General features: G+C 46.5%; 3 protein-coding genes across 6 annotated transcripts; 2 read left to right on the top strand and 1 right to left on the bottom strand.

The window, feature by feature from the left end:
• The first annotated feature begins 8,446 nt into the window (after positions 1-8,446).
• On the top strand, positions 8,447-9,803 carry LOC117838205 (uncharacterized). The gene has a single exon (XM_034718140.2). It carries the CDS (start codon positions 8,797-8,799, stop codon positions 9,628-9,630), a length of 834 nt encoding a protein of 277 aa, XP_034574031.1. The 5' UTR covers positions 8,447-8,796; the 3' UTR covers positions 9,631-9,803.
• Positions 9,804-9,951: 148 nt separating this feature from the next.
• On the top strand, positions 9,952-21,267 carry LOC117838204 (putative pectinesterase/pectinesterase inhibitor 45). The gene is made up of 3 exons (XM_072290627.1): positions 9,952-10,751; positions 18,921-20,264; positions 20,346-21,267. The coding sequence occupies exons 2-3, from the start codon at positions 19,232-19,234 to the stop codon at positions 21,068-21,070; spliced, it is 1,758 nt and encodes a 585-aa protein (XP_072146728.1). The 5' UTR covers positions 9,952-10,751; positions 18,921-19,231; the 3' UTR covers positions 21,071-21,267.
• On the bottom strand, positions 13,217-15,639 carry LOC117838206 (THO complex subunit 7B). 4 transcript variants are annotated; one of them, XM_034718144.2, is made up of 3 exons: positions 15,334-15,639; positions 14,130-14,758; positions 13,217-13,689 (listed from the first exon to the last, which is right to left on the bottom strand). In XM_034718144.2, exons 2-3 carry the CDS (start codon positions 14,721-14,723, stop codon positions 13,555-13,557), a joined length of 729 nt encoding a protein of 242 aa, XP_034574035.1. In that variant the 5' UTR covers positions 14,724-14,758; positions 15,334-15,639; the 3' UTR covers positions 13,217-13,554. The 4 variants fall into 4 exon arrangements, with proteins under 4 accessions (XP_034574035.1, XP_034574033.1, XP_034574036.1 ...); XM_034718142.2 differs by having other exon boundaries at positions 14,130-14,741; XM_034718145.2 differs by having other exon boundaries at positions 14,130-14,710; positions 15,334-15,638.
• Positions 21,268-22,753: the final 1,486 nt, after the last annotated feature.

Genomic DNA, 22,753 nt, shown 5'->3' with positions numbered 1-22,753 from the left:
GTATGTATTACTTGTAATTTTGTTACTCCAAGAATTTGTATATTGCGTCCAATGTAGGCTTTGGTTGATCCCGTATCTGAGCTTGGTTAACAAGTAAGGATTCATGAAGCCAATGTTGAAGTAGGGTTCTCTGCAGCACCTCTGAATTTGCATCCTACACAAAATGAAAGACAAAGTTAGCAGGGCGACGCGCACATACAAAATAATGATTTGAGCCAAAATTTACATCTTGATAACTACACACTTATAGAACCCAGGCACTGATGAGAGAGACATCAAGGGCATCCTAATGGTACACTTCATATATAATCTTGAATTGCAACCACAATAGTTTCTCACCTTCACCGAAAAAATCAATTGGTTTAACACAAAGAGAGAACATGACCCTTTCCTTCGCCGGCTGCTCCATGTACCATTGATTGAATTCAAAGTTTTCGTACCAATTCAGGCCTGACTAGAGGCTTGCCTACCTCAAAGGGCCATCTAGATACAATCTTTTATGGAGCTGGCGGTTCAGCTTGCCCTAGAACTTCAGCAAGCAATAGACCTGTATCTTCCATAAATGTAATGACTTGGATTTGTTGTTCTAGGGGCAAAGCTGCTATAGCTTGAGCACCTTTATCTGCTTGCTGCCCGAGATGGGGGACAGTACGACTGGAAGATGACTCTTCTTGTTTTTCTTCTAATAAGACTTAACTAACAAACGATCGTAGTTCGATAGTAAAGTATTATTTACTTCTTTTTTCATGCCAATAAAAAACTTTAGTTTCGCTAGATCTACTGGCTTTGGCTCCATCATCTTCGTTTTTCTTTGTTCAACGCATGCTTGGAAGAACTCCCTCACCTGTGCTTGTGATGCCACTTGCAATTCCTCAGGAGTCATATCGCCTACTAGCTTCTTAATGGGTTCAGACTTCTTTGTTTTCTTAATAGGTTCTTTCGCCTTTGGCTGCCTTGGCTTGGAAGGCGGTGGTCGTGACTTCTTGAGAGGTGTTGTAGGTTCCTTGCTCGCACCAGAGTTTAGTCCCGACAATGAAAATGATATATACCTCACTGAAACCTTCCATCACAGCAAGGTCTTGTTCCGCATTGTCATCAACATCGTGCTCGGACGGCGGGCACGCAGCAGGGTGGGCGGTCGGTGTGGTGGCGGGATCGGCGGACGGTGGGGTGGCTAACTGCGGATGGCAGGCCGCGAGGGCGCCGCTGGGGATCCGGGGCACGGAGGCAAAGTGGCAGCCGAGGATTCGGGGCGCGGAGGCGGAATGCGGCGGTGGACGACGGTGTGTGGCGGCGTGTGAGGGGAGGCCAGGGGAGAGCGCTGGGGAGACGAGACGAGGCGGCGGAGTGAAGTGAGGAGAAGACGAGGCGGGGGAGAAGGGGGCAGAACTTATAAACACCCCCCTAGTCCCGGATTGAATTCGCAACCGGGACTAAAGGGCCTTTAGTCCCGGTTGCGAATTCAACCCGAGACTAAGGGTCTGTTTGGTTCTTTAGTCCAAAGTTTAGTCTCTATCCCATCGAATATTTAGATACTAATTAGAAGTATTAAATATATGTTAATTATAAAACCAATTGCACAGATGGAGGCTAATTCGTGAGACGAATCTTTTAAGCCTAATTAGTTTATGATTTGACAATGTGATGCTACAATGTGTGCTAATCATGGATTAATTATGCTTAATAGATTCATCTCGCGAATTAGCCTCCGTTTGTGCAATTGGTTTTGTAATTAGTCTATGTTTAATACTTCTAATTAGTATCTAAATATTCGATGTGACACGGACTAAACTTTAGTTCATGGAACCAAACACCCCCTAAAGGTACCAACTGGGACTAAAGGGTGCTTTTCGCGCGGGAGATGAAAAAGCACCCTTTAGTCCCGGTACCAGGACTAAAGGTCCCCCTTTCATTTCATTTCCCGCTACTTTTGTAGTTTTAATTTATATATGTATTACGATTGTTTTGCACTAATTTTGTTAAAGAAAAATAAAAACTTTACATATTTTAAAAATATATTAAATTAGCAAGTATATTTAAAATAAGTTTGAATCGGTCATTAATTCTATACTAGTTGATTAAGTTTCTAAAATAATTATTTTAATGCATCACTATCATCAATAAATTATTCAATTAAATAATTTTAACATGCAAAAATGCAATTGATGTATGTGGTTAAGTTAATATTGTTTATAATGATTGAATAAAGGTTCACCATAAAGCATTATAATATAATTCAAAGGTTCTGATGGTCATAGAGCATTACATAAAAAGGTGCACCATCAAATTCTAGCTCAAAAACATGTATAAATAAAAATTCTCCCCATTCTCCCTCATTCTAAAAAACTCATTTTTCTCTATCTCTAAAACATAATAACAATAAATGAAGGGAGGATGAAGTAGCTAACCTTTACAACACTTTGGATGAGTGAAATCCCTATGAAAATGAGGAAAAAAATTGGACAGCACCTCCCTAAGGTTGCTTGCTCGCCAGGAGAAGGAGCCCGAAGCTCTCGATCTAAGTGGAGAAGGAGCCCGAAGCTCTCGGTCTAAGTGGCTCAGGCTCAGGAGGAAGAAGCTGAATTTATAGCCGAGGAATTTCTTTCCAACCGAGATTAAAGCCGCCCCTAGCCCCTGTTATAATTCCAACTGGGTGGAATTACCAACCAGGACTAGGGGCCTGTAGTCTCGGTTGGTCTTTCCAACCAGGACAAAACATCCCGCCAGATTTTTATACCCCACTAGCCGTTACAACCGGGACTAGGGGGGCTTTAGTCCCGGTTGGTCTTTCCAACTGGGACTAAAGTTCTCCCCGTCGGTGGTTCATTTTGACCCGGGTCTAAAGGCCTAGTCCCGGTCAAAAACAACCGGGACAAAAAAAAACATTCCTCTCTTAAGAAAACTTAATGTAGGAGCAGTGCAGGAGCAGTTTGTTGGCTGAAAAAACATTCCTCTCGAAAGAAAGATGGAATAGCGTCCTCTCTTACTAAAACTTACAAAAAGAGGATGACAAACATCTGTTTTCAGTAGCTGTAGTGCTCAGTTTAAGAGCAATTTTGAAAATAGCTGAAGCTTCTTACATTTAATATATATTGATCAGAATCCCGATTGAGAGTTCTTACAATATGTATGTCTAGAAAGGTTTAAAATCCATTAGGGAAAAAAAAGAGGAAAAGGGTTTGAACCTTCGTTGAGAATTTTAAAAATAGCTGCAAACATCATTTCTCACCATAAAGGCAGTAGCGTGTTTCTTTTTGGCGAGGAAAAGGAGCATTTTACTATCTTTTACGCCGAAACAACGTCCAAAAGTCTCTGCATTCCTATGCAGGAAGTTCACACCGAGTCGTAGGAGAGAAGGGAACGAGGTGTAGCTCGGGTGGCACAAGTGCTCGAGTTGGGTGTGTGTGTGTGAGGGAGTGTGTGCATGGGGTGTGAATTTGTGCGTGAGTTAAAATACTGTATCTTGTATTTAAAATAAGATATATAAAAAATTATAGGAGAGAATAAAAGAAGGCACCAGACCCAAACCATAGTCACAGTTTGACCCCAAAAAAATTATAATTCATAACCATAGGTTGGTCGAGATACTATGTAACTACCAAGTCATTTGACAACATAAAAAAATGTGGGAAGAAGAGAAGGAAAATGACAAGGCAGACGGAAAAGTTGGGCAGCAGAAATCTTAGAGCACTTGTACGATCGTGCAGCACTTGCGTATCTAGGTTGGAAAAACAAAATACACCACGCCCCTAATTTCAATAGAGCAACCTTTTGTCCTCGACTTTTTCATCCCGCCCGCAGTCACCAGCGGAAGAACAAGCGCACGACGATTTGTCGTGTACGAAAACAAGGACCGCAGTCTTCTGGGGTCTGGGCAGCCTGCTACTGTTTTCTTCGCTACCACTACGACTAATAATGAATAATCTCTGCTGTCCAGCCGGAAAGGAGCCGAACACCAAACCAAGTCCACACCGGTGAGGTGAGCGATCGGCGGCGTAGCAACGGGCAACGGCCCCCGCGCGCGCCGCGCCGCTTTCAACGCCTGCGCGACGCTCGGCCGGGCACTTTTCCTTTCTCGCCTTTCCGCCGATGACGGCGACGCGCGCCCAGGATGACCCAAGGCCCCCACACCCGAAATATTAGTATCACGCTGCCTGCTCGGCGTCGCTGTCTGGGACCTGTGCGGCCGGAGCAGAGGAGGAGCGCCCGTCGCGGCGGAAAACTTGGTTTGGTGCGGGATAAGTAAGCATCCGGTCTGCCCTTTCCGCGCGCGTCTACCGCTTCTTCTGTCAGCAGCCGCCGGCGGTCGTTGGTTCTGCACGACTTTGCATTGTTAACATGTGTAATTCATTGACAACAGTCACAGCTGAAACGAAGTTTGCATGAAAAAAAAATCCAGAACAATAACTTCTGTTTATGATCGGATCGGATGCAGGGTACTTAATTGAACTTGTGCAACTAGGATATAGTGTGCTTGCGTGCTCTTTAGCAAAGCTAGCGGTGCATCGTGCTGTTCCTGATGTTGAGGACCTGTTTGGATGGACTAAAATTAAAGTTTATCATTGACTAAAGTTTAGACGTCTAAACTTTACTCGGTTAAAATTAGTCTTGACTTGTTTGGAGCGAGAGCTAAATTTTAGCCTATTTATTGGTAAAAGTCAATCATATCCTTAAAGGGTCTAGGAGAAAAAAGAATAAGATTTTAGTGGAGGGTGTTTTTGATCTTTTACCATTCATGTTTAAAATTAGCACTCATTAGCTAGATTTGGAGGGATAAATAATTGGGATGTTAGCTAATTTTTTTTTGTCCACTTTTAACTCCACTGTTTGGATCATCAGGGGCTAATTTTTAGCCTACTAAAGTTTAGCCCCTAGATTCAAACAGGACCTAGCAACTCCAAGAAGCTCTTTAAAACAACCCGAAAAAAGATTTAGGGAGGAAAAAAATTCCGACAGACCTTCATCGCCCAAAATATTCGGCGTCCCGCATCCGGCCTCCTGCCTCCAGCAGATTTACGCAAGGCTGCACTTCCCCAATCCCCCCTCACACGCCAGTCGATTCCCACGATTTATTTCGCCTAGGCACGCCTATTTTGTTGGAGGAGGCAAGGCGTGTGGCAGCGGCAGCAGCGGCGTTGGAGGTGGGAGTAGCGGCAGCGGCGCGATGAGCCTTGAAATGCAACCCGCACGATCATGTGCCCCCAGTCGGCAGGCGTATGTACACCGTGTGCGGCCAGAGGATGCGGCAAGTGATGTCCGTCGGCGACCGCATCCCCCAATGGCTTGGTGGCGATGGACATTTGCAGATGGCCAACGGTGGGGACCAGGACCTGCTCGGCGAAGGCAACATGCGAGATCAATTGCAAGGCGGAGGAGCACCCCCATCCTCCAATGGCAGCACCTGCCAGCCATCGGTGTTGTTCCCTTGCAACGACGACCTCTCTGAAACATTTGACCACGCGGCCAACGGTATGAACCGTGAGCACTTTGTTGAACTACATTGCCGTGAAAATTTTAGTGGTGCCTGTGAATTGCCTGGTGATGGACCATGGTAAGTGGATGTTAATGTTGTTTGTGTTGATTTGTTTGTGTTGCCACGCCATGTTTGAGGTTGACAATGATGATTTTGTGTGTGGTCCAGGAGTTTTAGAATTACTCCAACATAGGAATGCTAAAACAATATGTGAGTGTACACGTTTAATTTCATCTTTGTATCTAAAAATAATCATTGTAGCATTCAGCTGCTACTTCATAAGTTAACATCCGAAATGCTGTAGTAATCTTTTGCAAACTAGAAAGATCAAGTATAGCAGCAACGTTCCTTTTGTGCACGAAATATTCATCGTGTTGTTCTACGGCATCCCATTTGTGTAAAAAAATGTACGCCTTATTTGAAACATGCCCGTGAAGAGTAACGAGACACATATATATGAATTTATAAAAAAATAGTCCAAATAAATCTATTATATACATACCCACATATATATGAATTTATAAAAAAATAGTCCAAATAAATCTATTATATACATACCATCGTCTAAAATAATTATATTCGTACATAGGATCATCTGAAAAATAATCTTGATACAGCCTCTAATGCCCTGCCTATATGTCCCGCCAAATTACTTGATGCCCGTGGATGGAACCACAATGTTTTGGTTCATCAACAGACTTATCCGCATTCATGGCCACATGAGTAGCAGAAAATAAGAATTCATCATCATCTGACGATGAATCCAGCACCAGTTTCATGGAAAGGCTTCGTCGACTCGTAACGATTTCATGTTACCTATCTCCAATTGGAGTTGGAGATCGCAGGGATGGGTTTTCCAAGGTAGATCGAGCGGCAAAAGCCTCGGTGAGCCGGTGGGAGGGGGCGACTTGGAGTTTCTGGTGGCGGTAGCGTTGTAGATCGTGAGAGAGGGAGGTGATAGTGAGGGGAGGAGGTGGGCAGCCCAAGTGAGATGGACCCAATTATGATGATGTGGTCTGTTTTGAAATATTGAGGGTTAGTTATCAGAGAACTGACGTGAGATGTTACGATTTTGCGGAAAACAAATTTTGAAAAAGCTCCCAATACATAATTTGGGGGAGGGGGGATTTTTTAAGAATATCGTGGAGTTAAGTCATGTAAATATCCAGATGGTGGGCAGATGCTGAGCTGAACAATTCCTCTACGTTTAAATTTTGCCGCAGCTACAAATCCGAAATGATCGAACTACGCCGTTTCCTTTTTCTTCTTGTATGAATCCCCCGAGGACGAGGACAGCAAACTGGCAAAAATAAAGCTCCTCGCGGCTCCATTTTAATGGTGCATCGAGGTCACTGGCCGTTTTTTGTGCCAAATTTTATCAGAAATGAAAACATAGAGGAAACCAGTTTCACGACGCAACGCGTATGAGAACGATGGATACACAAACAGTATTCCCGGCGGCTGCAAATTAGGGAGCTATCGATGGCATGTATATATACTTATATATGAGAGATTCTGTTGGTGATATCGTACTCTCATCCTCAATCAATCATGGGGGCTGCGTGCATCCAACGTTTGGATAAGAGGTTTATCACAAAACAGTTGGTTCGGAGTGGATTGATTATGCAAGCGAAGTCTTCATCGGAGAGGAGTCAGACAACCGAGAAGAAATACATATAATATATGTTATCCCGTTTTCTTTAACAAGCCAATACTTCGTAAGGGTTTCGTGCTTAGGGCATGTTTGGATGGACTAAAACTAAAACTCAACTCTTTTAGTTTAGTCTTGTTTGGAGTCAGAATTAATTTTTAGCCTATTTATTGGTAAAAGTCCATTCTATTCTTAGAGGGTGGAGAAGAAAACATGGTAAGATTTTAGAGGAAGGTATTTTTATTCTTTTGCCATTCGTGTCTAAAATTAGTTGGGTTTGGAGGGCTAATGAACTAAAGTTTAGTTGGAAGGTTGGCTAATTTTTAATTTATTTTTAGCCCCACTGTTTGGATCATCACGGACTAATTTTTAGATGTCAACCTCTGGATTCAAACGGGACATTAGTCTTTGTTCGCGCTTATCCAAATGTGCTATCCTTATTATTATGAAACATAAACAAGGATGGGTCAAATCCATATCCTATATGACCTCTTCCGTAACTACCTTGGTGCATCTCAGCCTATCCCAGTTCACTCTTTAAGCAAACATGATCTTAATTTCTCATAGGTGGTGTTCGATACGGCGTGTTGTTTTGTTCTCACTGTAGAATAATGTATCATCCCAGGTACGGAAGAAGTATTGCCAATGAAAATTATCAATCTCTCTTCCTTTGGCCTTGGTGCTGGTGGCAGCGGGCGGGATGATGAGGCGGCAGAGGCATTGTTGGGTATGGTGGTAAAAGACTAATGGTAGTCGCAAAATCATCGAGGCCGCGAACATAACCACAGAGAGATCTTTGTGGATGGTTGTGGATCTGATGAGAGTGCCAAAAGTAGTCATTAGTCAAAGGCACAATATAACATGACATAGAGATCGTAGGATGTCGATCCCGTAGCATACATTTATTAACCACTAGTATACTAATATGTATTTGTTTCGTGCTCGAACAATATTGTTACGTACCAACATAATTTATTATTATATAGATAAATAAATTCTACTTTCGTTCTTGAATATATAACGTCTAGTATAAGCAAACTATGGTCGTCCAATGTGAAGTTGAGACATGCACCCGACGTGTTATCATCTACCGTACAGTAACAGGGAGCAGTATTTTCTGAGCTCGTGTCTCCTGCGATCTGGATAGAGCTAATTGTGCCAATCCAAAGCCTCCTGAGACGAAGATATTCCAGCAAATTGAAGGGAAGCGGTCCAGTTTCAAAGAACCTTCCTGACCAAGATGGTCCAGCCATCTTCGCACTGACATGTCACACTCAGCATCGTAAGATTTTTCACCTGCAAAACCCTTGTCTTCCTCTTCTTCCCCGATCCTCCAGTCAACACTCGTCGTCTACTTGCAGTCACCGCTAGTCGGCCAGGCCGCCTCGGTCACTGTTGCGCTCACTTTCCCCTCCCAACCCAGCTGCAATCCAAATCACACGCTTGACGCTCCTCCTCCTTCCCCCAATCACTCCGTATATATACGCGACACACCCACTCCAATTCGGCAATTCCCCACTCCACAAACACACAAATTCCCCCACTCCCCTACTCCCCTACTCCCCAATCTCGGGCTCTCGGCGGGTACATCCGGCCGCCCAAGAAAGCTGGGGAAGAGGATCCTTCTTGGGCGAAAGAGGAGGAGAAAGGGGGATCTGGAGGCGACGGGCCGATGGCGGTGACGGGGACCTCGGTGGCGGCCGCGGCCACGATGCTGGCGGCGGCGGCGGCCATCTTCATCACCTTCGTCCTCTGCTTCTACCTCTTCCTCTGCGCCAAGCGCTACCGCGGCGCGGCCCCGACGATCGGTGGAGGAGGAGGAAGGGACGGCGGCGGCGGGGGCGGGAGGGGCCGCGCGCGGTTCGTCTTCGCGGGCGCGGGGTGCCACGGCGGCGGCGGCGGGATGGACGAGGCCGCCATCGCCGCGCTGCCGCGGAGGGAGGTGGCGGCCGGGGACCCGCCCCCGGATTGCGCCGTCTGCATCGCCGAGGTCGCCGCGGGGGAGGCCGCGCGGGTGCTCCCCCGCTGCGGCCACGCCTTCCACGTCGAGTGCGTCGACATGTGGCTGCGCTCCCACTCCACCTGCCCGCTCTGCCGCTGCGCGGTCGCCGACGAGGAGGCGCCGGTGCCGGCCCCCCGGGCGCCCGAGGCCGACCCGGAGTCGCCAAACTTCCCCACCAACGTCCTCTTCTTCGGCTCCCAGGACGCCGTCAGCACCCGCGGCGCCGCCCAGACGCCCACGGAGCCTCCTCCCCGGACGGGGGCGCGTCAGCCGGCGCCGACGGTGCCGGCGCAGGCGCCGCAGCTGATTCAAGGGCCCATCGCCGGAGTCGCGGCCGTCGTGGAGGCGGCAAGGGTAGCCGCCCTACGGCGGCTGCTAGGCTGCGGCGGCGCGGCGACGGCGCCGCCGACGCCACCGCAGCATGAACAACAAGACCGCGACTTGGAGGCCGGGCTCGGCGGCGGCGAGAGCAGCGGGTCCCCGCCGCCGGCGAAGCCGCATTAAGCTTTTTCTTCTTGATTTGCTTGTTGCGTTCCTCATGTTCCTCATCTTCTCGAGCCATTTGAGGCATCGGAAGAAGAAGGAAGCAAGTGTACAGAGGATCTGTTGATCTGTAATCAACAGCTACATATAGTGCTAGAAATCTACAAACAGGATTCATGCGTTTCGGAGTAAAATTCTTGGAGGAGGCCGTGAAAAATGGGAGGCATTTCGCTGTCGAGCGCCGCACTGTGTCTCCACATGGGATGGCCTTGCGCCACGGAAAGCTGATTTTGACGAGAGCAGCCGCTGTTAATGACGAAACAAATATCTGAGTGCAACGGGCAACCCATGTTCTGCAGTTACCAGCTGCCGCTATCCTCAGTCACCCGACTGCAGAGGATGGCCTCCCTCTGCCGGCACAGCCAATCAAATGCCAGTAGAGGTCATCAGTTCCAGTTTGCTGGAGAATTTGTCGACGTACGGTTTTGTATGTATTTGCCCAGGGAAAGAGGCCATGCATCGGCTCACTAGTAAAACCCCAAAGAGGGTTTACTTGGAATCTTGCTGGTGCCAAATTCTGTAAAATCCGTGTGGCTAATAGAAAAAAGAATCCTCGCAAAAAAGAAAAAAAGAGAAACGCATCAAAGTTGATTTTCCAACGACGCAAGGACGGACTAACTGAAAACAGTTTAGAAGCCCCCAAGTACAAAAGTGACAGAGAAATCCTACTATTATGTAGTACTAACAACTACTAAGTACTGTGTCACATCATGCTAAACCAGAATGGCAGAATCGGTTTGAAGTTTGAACAGGCTGACGATAGCCCACTCCTCTGGAGTCTGGAGGTAGTAGTTGGCCAAACAGCGAAACGTGTCAAGGAAAGCGTGGACGCGATGCGCAGGCAGCCGCCGTGCCCTGCTGACGCCGTTGTGGATAGGCTCGCGTTCCATCGGCCGTGTCATCGTCCCCACCGCCATAATCGCAAGGCTACAAACCACGTCGGCGTCGCCGAAGTGCCCACTGCCCCGACCCCTAGCCCCAGGCCTACATGGCGCCGGCAAGGAGGCAGCTTGCGCCATCACCCAACAGTCCCGTCTCCACGGCCGGCCGGCCTTCTCCGTCGGCGCCCCTCCGCCTTGCCGGTGAGCTCCCTTTTTCTTTCTCTTGTTGCTAGCGGTCACGAGATCACAGGAACAGATCGGGTACCGTAGGGCGTCTGCATATACCGGGGTGAAAATGTGAAAATCTGTGTTGTTGCCTTGTCATCCTATCGACCTCTTTGATTGCTTCATTGGTTACTCGGATCTCATTTGCTAATTTGAGGATAGTGACCGAGTTTAGCGTTTCATCACCGCCGGTAACATTTTGGGTGTGGGGAGAAATATCAAAAGATAGGCATCGTGCATCGTGGTGGCTAATACTATACGCATGGCAGATGGCACGATCTGATTTTTGACAAATCCAAACATATTACTATTATCAGTTATCCTTTTTATGGAAATCTATGGCCTGCATTTCTAGGCATTGTTGCAAGCAAAGCTATGGAGCTATTTACTATATTTCCGAGTTCTCACCTAGCCTCACAAACTCTCAAATTGCACATGTACATTTGGAATCTTAAACTTGTCCTATAGGTCGTCAAATCAAATCCGGGTGCATATGTGACGTGCCACCATGACGCTTGTGTGCAAGTTCAACTCTAGTGCATATGATTGGTTGGAGAATATGCCCCCTCTAATACTTTGGTTAGAGCATTTTCAATGAATTCTTTAAATGTGGCATTCTTCCAAACATTGTTTGTGAAGCATTCGACAAGCATATACTAGATGAGCACTAAACCAGCAGGCGCCATGCATGGTGGCATGCCATGTAGGCAGCCAGAGCTCATTTGGATATGATCTTTCAAAAGAAAAAAAGAGCTCATTTGGATATAGAGTTTGTGGATTTGGATGGGAACGTAGGACAAGTTTACGGACCACATATGAAATCCACTCATTTAATAATATATACTATTTCGTGATTGATTTATCCACATACATAATGTCTTATTTTTCTCCGAACATTGCTTCTGAACGAAAACTGTAATAAAGACCAGGTTGCGTGCATTGCAAAATGAAAAGGCTGCGACATTTGTTTCCTTTACTGAAAAAAAATATATCCGCAACGTCACTTCCTTGAGCTAATTTGAATTTTGAATTCCCTAGAATCTTGTTATTAGAGATAGGGATAACATATTCGGTAGGCTTAGGAAAAAAAAACTATACGCGTGTGACGACATGACAAAGGAATTAATAACAGGGTTATTAGGCGCGTATAGAGAAAACGACGTTGACCCTCCGTGCACACATGATATCGTCTCCTGCGATGAGTTCCTTCTTTCTTCGCTTTCAAGAGAGCGAGATAGAATTGCGTCTTCATGATTGTGCTGACGACCCAATAACAACGAGCCGGATAAGATGTACGTCGGGGATATTTAAATTGAGAGGAATGGATAGCCACCCCTGAAACTTTGTGACATTCTCCCCGAAATGGGCTGCCAATTCTTCAGCTTTTTGTGCCCTTCAATGAACCACTCCTTTTATTCGCCTTGCACGCCATTTCCAATGTTGGAATGGCTTATTTTTAAAAGGTAAAAAAGAGAGAAAAGGAAAAAAAAATAAATCGAGTAGCAGTATGATGCATCCAAGGGCGGCACGGCAATGAACATGGCGGCATTGTCCCCAGGAGAGCAGGCAAAGCTGCACGCGTGAGCCATAAACTACGAACGCTCCAAGTAGCCACGTAACGGGCAATGATGGGCGAGAGTCTCAACTCTCAAAGCAAAGCGAGCGTGAGGGCAAAGGTGGCTGGATTCCGGGATTCCAAAGTGCCCCTTTCCATGTCCTAAATGGACTCGAGGTCTCTCTTTTGAGAGAGTGGCTACGATGAGTAGTCAAAACGATGTAATTAGGCCCAGTCATCGTCGTCTAGTGCAGTGCCAATGGACACATGCCCGGCACTAGATGCTGTGCAACGGGGGCTCATGATAAGCTCTTGACATTTGCTGAAGGAAATGAAAAGGATGATGGACGACCTTTGCACAAATGCGTGGCACATTCTTGCATGATTAATTTAATGTCGCAGCACATTCTTTGCCTAGCTTATGATAAAAGAATGAATGAGAAAGTTTAAGAAGTTAGCAAGTTAAAATCGTAGAAAGCAAACTAACTCTAACTGGAACAATAAAAAAAATGTTGTTTGGCCTCCAGGACACACTGCTCGTTGTTTTGCATGGTGGACACTGCGAATTGTCCATGTCCTACATGCAAAATTTGAAGAACGATGTGATTTCCTCCCCTAAATATTAGGTCTCCTTTGGAACAAAGGATTTTTTTAGGAACCTAACACCATTTAGATTCTATAGGAATTTCTCGTACATGGTCCTTTGGAACAAAGAATTTGAGAGCCATTAGAATCATATGAAATTCCAATTCCTATAAAACTCCTCAACCCATAAGAATTTTTAAGGAAACCTCTCATGAGTTGCATGAAAAGTATCCTGCGTTTTATCACTTCGGACCCGTGTTGCGTCCCACGAATGGTTTTGCATGAAAGAAAGAAGCGAACGTGTTCAATGCGGCTGAGTTTGACCATTCCACTTCAACCAGAAAATGACAGTACATCATTATTCAGTGCACAAAAATATTGGAGAGCACAACAGAGAATGGAGAACTGACTTTCGTTGTGTGCTTCAGTTTCTCTTCGTAGCAGACAGACAGCCAGTTAGGCCACTCTCAATGCTAACTGTGCCTGTTGGGTTTCGTGGGGATAAAACTCCCCTCTCATCTGATCAAACTTTCCACTCCTCTCTCCTCATAACTACCTTGCCAAGTCAGCAAAATTGTGTCCCAAAAACAATGTGCATTTGTGCAAGCAAGGGTTGCAACATATGTGAATGTATCTTGATCAGTCTACAGCCATGGCATCTGAAGCACCGCCACTGCCTTCTTCTATGCTCATCTTCTGCTCTTCAGCGATAGCTCTCAGCTCATCTGCTATACTCTTTTGCTCATCTTCAATCGAGATCTGCAATTCGTCAACCTGTAAAAGGTACAAACGCAGGAATATACATTCCCAGATCAATCTACTACACAGGTGGCTAAATAAATTATGCTATCTGAATATGTAAGAAGGCTTCCAACAAGAGAGAACTGCACGAGAATTATGATTTAAAAGGAAGTACACTTTCTATTTATATGAGACACATGACTGGATGCCGGTCCAATGAGAAAGGCAGGTAGATAATTAAATGTTCACGCAGAATCAAAGGTGATCACTCATGTAAAACTCAGAAATCAGTCATATAATCATAATCCTAATCTGACAGCTACTTCATAAATATGTCAGCACCTTAAATTCATAAAGCATCATACTTGAGAATTGAGATACTATATTAATTGGGTGCTCTATTTCTATGAGCCACTGTTACATACACAGAGAAAACACAACCTCAAAGAAAAAGACATTATGCATAAACTCACCACATGTAGAAGAAGGGCGAATTGCTTCTTCCTTAGTTCCAAAGTCCTTACACATGCTACATTCTCAGCCTCCAAATCAGCAATCTCCTTCTCAAGATCTGCAATGAGTTTCTCAGTTTCTGACCGTGGAGGCTGCAAAGAAATCACCTTTCGGATTGCTTCACACTCCTCTTTGTGCTGCCTCTCGATCTTGCTCTGCTCAAGTTGCTTCTTAAGATCCTCAATATCAGTCTGAGCTTGCAAGATCTGTCGCTCAATCTCAACCTGCAGCTCATTAAAGCTCTCCTTCTCCCTAATGTTTGCATCAACAACAGTCTTGCTTTTCAGAAGAGGAAGCTCAAAGGTGTTAATTTCCTGTAGGAAGGCCTTGTACAGTCTCTCATAGTCACTTATGTTATCTGCATCCTTCTCAATCTCAGTGGCAAAGGACATGAACTTCTTCTGAAGCTTCTTTAGTGGTGGTTCACCCCTGGTGGTTGTCGTTCTAGTCAGAAGCCTGTGCTTAATAATCGCATCATCCTCCTGTGGTCCAAATGCATAATGTGCAGACATTTCTTCACCCCTTCCAGCTAACTTCCTCCCTTTGGCAAGCATTTCACAATGCAGGATCCACTGAAATCAGCACAAAGCTATGGAAAAAATGCATTTATGATATAAAAGTCCAGTAATTAGGTTGTTTCATTTCGTGGTATGGCTATAACAAACTATATACAACTAAAAATTCGAAAGTGTACATAGATACACACATACCCATAAAATAAGAATGCAGCTTATACATGTAATAGCAAAAGAGAGTTTCTACAGGTAAATACCATACATAATATAACAGAAAAGGCATCGCAAAATACCTAACTTCTGAGCTAGCGCATCAGATTCACAAATGAGTCAATTATGCTGAGAGACAAGTGATCCATTTGCTATACAAGTTCTTTGGTAGCGCATCAGGTTCAACATAATTAACTCATTTCTAAACCTGATGCTCTAGCATTTAATTGTAAGAAAATGTTCTTTGGTAGAAGCTACTCGCCAGCACACACAAAATAAATAAATAAATAAATAGGTGAAACAAATCTAACTAGCACTTCGACTTCCATAGTACCATGTGCACCCTGCAAATCGGAGCAACTGCCTGCTACTGCTAGTCTGCTACCCTAGATCCTAACCATAATGGACAGGGTAGAACTGAAGAAGGGAGAAGGCATACCACACTGAACCGGTGGTGACGGTTCGCGGCGTGCGGATCTCTGGTGAAGGCGAGGTGCAACGGCGGAGGGGAGGGCCGCTGGCTCGTCGCGCTCGAGGTGGTGCAGCTCCGGCGAGGTCCTGGGCGCTCGAGCTGGGGCGGATCCGGCGAGGTGAGGCAGCTCCGGTCACCGCCGATGTGGGGACTGGGGAGGGATCGAGGAATCGGTGTGCTGGAGGAGCTGGACGCTGGGCTGCCGGGGCCTGTAGGGCCGTATGGGACGGGCGCGCGGGCTTATCCCCAAGCCCGCCGGCCGGATGCCGAATCCGCAAAATTCTCTTCTGTGATGCGCAGGCAGCCGACGTCGTCAGTCACGTGGTACCACTTCGCAAGGTTCGAGCAAGGCCCTCCACTGGTTTTGCTAGGAAAAAAGTCGAATCCTGGAAGCCCATGTCGTCACTTGCACAAGCCAGTAGGGCTGCGGCCCAAGTGAGGTCCATGTTCTATTTTTTCCTTTTTTGTTTTCTTTTATTTTCTCTTTTCTTCTCTTTTTGTTATTATTCCTTTTTATAATTCTTTGCATATAATTTCTATTTCTATTTATTCGTTTCTTTTTTGTTATCATTTTTCTGCTCCTTTATTTTCTCTTTCCAGGAATTCTAACTTTTCATTTCTTTTATTTTTTTCTTTTTCTTATCTTTTCTTTAACTTTTTGATAATAATAATTTTAATATATCTGTTCACTAGCAAGAATAATATTCATGATATGGACATTTTTGTTATGCATGTAAAATTGTTTATTAATGTGTTAAACCATACTTGTTCACTTTTGTGGACTAAACCCTAAACCATTGTGTTCCCCATTTGAAATCATTTTTCATTGTATGCAATCATTTGATCATGCATACAATAATTTATTCATGATGTTCATTTTCTATTGTGTTCTATACAATAAAAAAAGTATTCATGATGTTCAATCTTATGTTCACATTATTAATATTATTTGTTTGTAAGAAATACAATGATGCAATCAAATTTTCATTTAGATGCCCAATTTGACTTTTGAGAATAATATATAGATTTTATTAGTTTCAAACTTCTTGCACGTGGGATGTTGTCATTGTTTTTTATCATCTTTTGAATGTGGGGCATTGAAATCCTTTGATTCTTGAAGCCAACCATAGAATTTGTCACCTCAAGCATGTGTATGTGTGGGGGGTGGTGTGCGTGGGTGGGGGGGGGGCACAAGGACCCATGATGGTATGATTAGTCAAAATTGGGTTGTAATCCAAATCTCGAATAGAATTTTCCCCTAGGGATTTGGTGAGCTACCTCTATGGTTGAGTCATCAACCTTTGTTGGCATGGCCATATATGCTGATCTAGAGACTTGTTGTAATGTTTGCCTTGTTGATCGGAGTTCATGATCTACAAACTAGGTTATCCTTCAACCCTTCCCAAAGAGTCACTTAAGGACTCAAGAGTGTGTTATTGCTTCTTCGTAGCTGGTGGCGTGGTTATTGATCAGAGTTCATGATCTACGAACTAGGTTATCCTTCAAACCTTCCCAGAGAGGCACTTAAGAACTCAAGAGTGTGTTATTGCTTCTTCATAGCTGGTGGCATGGCTAAGTGGCTGATAAGGTTTGGAGATCCTAGTTCGCGTCCGGCAGGTGTTTGTAAAGGATAGAAAGTACAGTGATTCCAGCTCACTAGGTGATGGTGAGAGCACCTTGCGATTGCGACTTGGTGTTGTCCGAGTAACAATACCTGGCAAAGAAGAAATTGTTGTCCCTTGTTGAAGGCAATATCTGGTGTTCAAGGAACTTGCTCTCCCGAATAAAAACTGGTATTTTCTTACCTTCGCTAGTTGGATCATGGCAATGGTGGTCTGTGCGCATGTGCCTCTTTTTGTTTGAGCTGTTGCCTTTTGAAGGGGTTTTTTTTCATAGTCCGAATGTTTTGTCATCAATGGTGGAAGAAGATTAAGATTCTAATGTGTGCTTTTCTTGTCGTGACATGATTTGATATCATGTTTTTTTCTATTTCTTCGAGCTAGTTATAAAATGTGTGCATATCTTAGCTATGTAGAACAGTAGAAGAAGGGAGTAGGTTGTACAATCTTGGTGTAATTATCTAAGATCAACAAAGATTCCATGAAGGCTTTTGAAGCTACTGACCTCATGGACACAGGCAACTACTTTTAGACTTCTAGTTGACTATCCATACTTTATTTGGCACTGCTAGCACCCGAACGTCTGATGGGAAAATTCCCATCAGATGCTTCGTGAGTTCACTACAATCGTCTGCAACTTGAAAAATCTATATGTGCAACATCAAAATTCCATATTTACAACACATAAAAAGTAACCTATTTTACATCTTATTCTATGAGAAAAATTCCCACCGCAACATTAGAATTTGTCGCATGCAACATTTTGAAGCAAAAAATTATCATTAGGTTGGTCAAGCTTGTGGTGTATAAATGAAACACTAAAAAACATGCTGCAACATAAAAATCAATAGACGAAACATAAAAAATCAAATGTTGCAACAATCAACCATCCCAAAAATCATACACAATCACAAGAAGAATACATCTGCAGCACTTGCAACATCCAAAATCCCTACTATAACATCACACCTAATACAACATGGCAATGTTTTGCTGCTCCATGATCTTGCTCTCTTGTGCAGGGTTGCAGTCGAGTAGCTATTGGTCTCTCATCACCACCCATATCATGTGCTAGTGTCCCTAGCCCCTAGCCTTGTTGACACCTAATCCGGTCTCCCACCATGCAAAACTCGAGCGGGAGGTCTTGGATTGGAGGATGGAGAGGAATTGAACGGCGGTTTGGTGGGGTCATGATGTGGGGTCATGACCGAGCATGTAGTAATGAAGAGCAGGCAGCAAGCGATTTGTAGCACCAGAGGTAGGGGGCCCGGGATTGGGGCTAGAGCAGATTCTGCACGTGGTGCTAGCACAATGATGCCGAGGTGAGCACGCGTGGGACCGTAGGTGAGGCGGAGCATGAGGTTGCAGGCCAAAAGCTCGAACCCATGGCAATACCAGAGGTCAAAGTAGCAGGTGATGTGTGGGGGTGGAAAGGAACGAGAGGCTGGGGAAGGAGAGCATGAAGGAAAAACGAGTGGATAAGAAGCAGTGGTTCAACAGCAGATGGAGATGGATAGAGCTGAGGTGACGTGGGGACGGAAAGGTTCGGCGTCCAATTTTTTTTCTCCGCTAAGACGTCCTCACTATAGTATTACCGTACTTTATTTAGTTTGGGAAACATGAAAGCCATACCTGTTGATTTGTACTCTTGAAAACTACCTCCATGATCTCATAACTTTATTAGATCTTGTAATATATTAAAAGGTAAGGTACCACAAACATAATTTTGATGTCTCTTATATAATACATTTCCCTGGCACTCCTAACAAGAAATTACAAACATAATTAAGGACCTACCTGAACATTTTGAAAAGGTCGTGGGCAAAATTAAGCCTGGGATGAAAAGGGATCGAATTGCTCATTCCCCTACTAGAATAATCGTGCTCTATAGAAGTTTTTCTTAAGCTGATATCTTTTTTTTCTTAAAAACAAAAGAAGGGCGGACCGGTTATAGAATCTTGGCTGCACAAGTCCAACAACCCTCTTCCTGAGAACAAGGGCGGACCGCAACTCTGTACCATGCAAACAGTCATCATCCTTCCAAGGTAGCTAAAACAAACTTCCTCACAGCTGTTCCTAATCATAGTCACTTGAGATGTCGTCGTTGGGCACGTTCGTCTCCATGCATATATCAAGCTGATCCACTCCCCGTGCCGCGCGTCCCGCGTCGTCGACGTCGTGACCCCCGATTCGGAATTGGCTCGCGCGGCGTCGAGCCAGCCAGCTCCGGTTGCGCGGCGCCAACAATGTCGTCGTCCGATGGCGGCCAGTCGCGCAAGCGGCTCGTCGTCGGCGTCATCTCGGCGTGCATTCTCATCGCCATGGTCGTCGGGACGGTGGCCTTCTTCCTGACGGAGAAGGCCGAGGACGACGACCGGCTGAGCAAGCGCAACCTGAGCAAGACGACGCGCAGCGTGGAGCTCTTCTGCGCGCCGGCCGACTACCAGGGCACGTGCCGCGACACCCTGGAGCGCGCGCTGTCGCGGTCGGCGGACCCCGCCGTGTACCCGCACGCCGCCGCCGCCGCGGCGGTCACCGCCGTCGAGCGCGCGCTGGAGGAGGGGTTCAACCGGTCGTCGGTGCTGGACGCGGTGCGGCAGAGCAACGACACCCTGGTGTGGGAGGCCATCCACGACTGCCGGATGCTCCTGGGCACCTGCCGCGACAACGTGGAGCGCGCGCTCGCCAGCATCGCGTGGCGCGGCGTCGAGGGCCCCGTGCAGGACCTCCAGTCCTGGCTCAGCGCGGTCATCACGTTCCAGGGCTCCTGCGTCGACATGTTCCCCAAGGGGGAGATCCGCGACGAGGTGAAGACCGCCATGGAGAAGGCGAGGGAGATATCCAGCAACGCCCTCGCCATCATCAAGCAGGGCGCCGCGCTCGCCTCCATGCTCGACCTCCACACCGACGTCGAGAAGGGCAAGGGCGGCGGCGATGGCGCCAGCCGCAGGCTCGAGGAGGACGTCGTCCCCGCGTGGGCGCACAGGGAGGAGCGGGAACTGATCGCCGCTGGAAAGGGCGGGCTCACACCCAACGTGACGGTGGCCAAGGACGGCAGCGGCGACTTCGCCAGCATCTCCGCCGCGCTGGACGCCATGCCGAACAAGTACACCGGGAGGTACTTCATCTACGTCAAGGAAGGCGTCTACGAGGAGACGGTGAACATCACCAACTGCAGGGGCAACATCACCATGTACGGCGACGGCGCCAAGAAGTCCATCGTCACGGGCAGCAAGAGCGTCCTCGACGGCATCAGGATGTGGAGAACCGCCACTTTTGGTATGGATGGCGATACATATATGCATCATGAACGACACACATATATGCATCATGAACGAATTATTCGTGAATTAATCGCAGCGGTGGACGGCGACAGCTTCACGGCGATGAGGCTGGGCATCCGGAACACGGCGGGGGTGGAGAAGCAGCAGGCGCTGGCGCTGCGCGTCAAGGGCGACAAGGCCATCTTCTTCAACTGCCGGATCGAGGGCAACCAGGACACGCTCTTCGCGCAGGCCTACCGCCAGTTCTACCGCAGCTGCGTCATCTCCGGCACCGTCGACTTCATCATGGGCGACGCCGCCGCCGTCTTCCAGCGCTGCGTCATCCTCGTGCGGCAGCCGCGGCCGGGCCAGCCCGCCGTCGTCACCGCGCACGCGCGTCGGGACCACCAGCAGACCACCGGCTTCGTCATCCACCGGAGCCAGATCGTCGCCGACGAGCAGCTCGCCGCCAGTAACAACAGGTCAGGGCCGGCGGCGGTGGTCAAGACGTACCTGGGCCGGCCGTGGAAGGACTTCGCGCGGACGGTGGTGATGGAGTCCGTCATCGAGGGCTTCGTGCACGGCCAGGGGTACATGCCGTGGGAGGGCAAGGAGAACCTCGGCACGGCCTTCTTCGGCGAGTTCGCCAACGCCGGCGACGGCGCGAACGTCACGGGGAGGAAGGACATGCAGGGGTTCCACGTCATGAGCAAGGAGAAGGCGCTGCAGTTCACGGTGGGGCACTTCTTGCACGGCGCCGAGTGGATACCGGAGAGCGGCGCGCCGGTGAGTTTAGGGTTGGCCGGCGGCGGAGAAGAGTAATTGTTGAGTGCGTAGACGGCGGCGGCGGTGTGAATCTGTACCTGTAACGACTGATCAATACGTACGAGCTCTCGTGTATGTAAATGTGTGTGTGCATGATTGGTCGGGTTAATCTCTGATGTATGTAGAAATCATAGTGTTCATATATATACAATTAATCATACACGTAGAAGAAGATGCAAGCGTCTACGATCGAACTTCAATTTGGAAGCCAAACTCCTATGTTTTTCCAGTTTATGAGTGATCAGGCACTAGTAACAGGACTTCAATAGATGTTTGGATCCACTTGATGGCTCAGACACTGATGTGGTGCTTAATTGTGCCAACAGTGGCAGAAGTGTTGCCAATAAAAGCATAACGGCAGTGATATGTGATCATCGGCCATTTTGGTGAGGCCATAATTATATTGACGAACTGTTCATGGTGTTTGCCTCCATGTTTGCAAGACCAAGTATCCTGTCATTGCTTTCTCATTGAAGAACACTGACCTTAGGAATATATCACGTGGTGTGCATATATACAATTTTAATGTTTGAGCACCTGTTCGCGTTATGAATAAACTAGATTTGTACTTCTACTCTCCAAATGAGATGAAAGTTGACACATTTTTGTTGAAAGGTTCATAAGGGTCAAATGTGTTTCAAATGAAAAAAAATAGTAGATTGTGACTCACGTATATGCTTTACAATCTAAAATTAAAAGAAAAATGGAACAACCTTCAAATTCGCATGCGTGTTAGTTTATGTGCAATTTTCTTTTCAGGTGGTGGGAAAAAGAATGTAACTGCAGGTACAGGTGTGTTGTAATTTAATTACTTGTGACATGATGTAACCAGATATTATCACTTTATTAAAAACAAATTCGGAATCATTTGCATGGTTTGTTGAGGAGTATATCATCTTAAGCTTTTCAAAGGGTACGTAACTTTGCTACCACATAAAAGGTCACAAGTAATGGGATAGAAAACGATTCCATAAACACATTATATGGCATTTTATGTTTTTATTAGCCAGTTCAATCTAACACAAGTATAACAAAATTCTGCTGGAGAATAACCCACAGGCCAAAGCGGAGCAGAACTACCGATGCGATAAATAACCAAGGGTTACAAAACGCAATTGTATAAATAAAAGCCAATGCAAGATATATATCTAAGATAGTTCTACCAAGGAATGCAGACCTTTAGTAGAACCATCTTAGTAATATTTTAACTAGCTGTGCACCATGTGCATATACACTACGGGAATCAGGATGTTTGCCGAGTGCCCCAGGCACTCGGCGAAACCCCAAAAACATTCGGCAAAGTATTTGCCGAGTGTAACACTCGGCAAAGAGCATACGGTAAAAAATCTCTCAGCAAACAAACTTTGCCGAGTGTTTTTTGTCGGGCACTCGGCAAAGGGTGTGCCGAGTGTCAAAAAAACACTCGGCAAATAATTCTTTTAGAAAAAATAAAAAAAACATGCCTAAGCCACCGGGGCAGCTCCAGCTGCTCACCGCCGCCACCGCCTCAAACCTTGCGACGCCGCCACCACGCCCAGGCCATCCGCAGCAGTTCCAGCTGCTCGACGCCGCCACCACGCCCGGGCCACCAGCTCCGGCTGCTCCGCCGCCACCACCACTGCCTGCTCCGCCCGCCTTGGAGTGCGCCACCGATGCTCCATCCGCCTTGGAGTGCGCAGC

This window comes from Setaria viridis, chromosome 9, assembly GCF_005286985.2.
Source record: "Setaria viridis chromosome 9, Setaria_viridis_v4.0, whole genome shotgun sequence".
NCBI lineage: Eukaryota > Viridiplantae > Streptophyta > Magnoliopsida > Poales > Poaceae > Setaria > Setaria viridis.
This window is presented reverse-complemented; position numbering and strand designations above follow the sequence as displayed.

Excerpts from the sequence above, each read along its gene's own strand:
- LOC117838205 (XM_034718140.2), top strand. The coding sequence starts at position 8,797 with ATGGCGGTGACGGGGACCTCGGTGGCGGCCGCGGCCACGATGCTGGCG.
- LOC117838206 (XM_034718144.2), bottom strand. The coding sequence starts at position 14,723 with ATGCTTGCCAAAGGGAGGAAGTTAGCTGGAAGGGGTGAAGAAATGTCT. Across the intron at positions 13,690-14,129 it reads TCGCCCTTCTTCTACATGTG|GTTGACGAATTGCAGATCTC; the intron begins GTGAGTTTATGC and ends TACCTTTTACAG.
- LOC117838204 (XM_072290627.1), top strand. The coding sequence starts at position 19,232 with ATGTCGTCGTCCGATGGCGGCCAGTCGCGCAAGCGGCTCGTCGTCGGC. Across the intron at positions 20,265-20,345 it reads GTGGAGAACCGCCACTTTTG|CGGTGGACGGCGACAGCTTC; the intron begins GTATGGATGGCG and ends AATTAATCGCAG.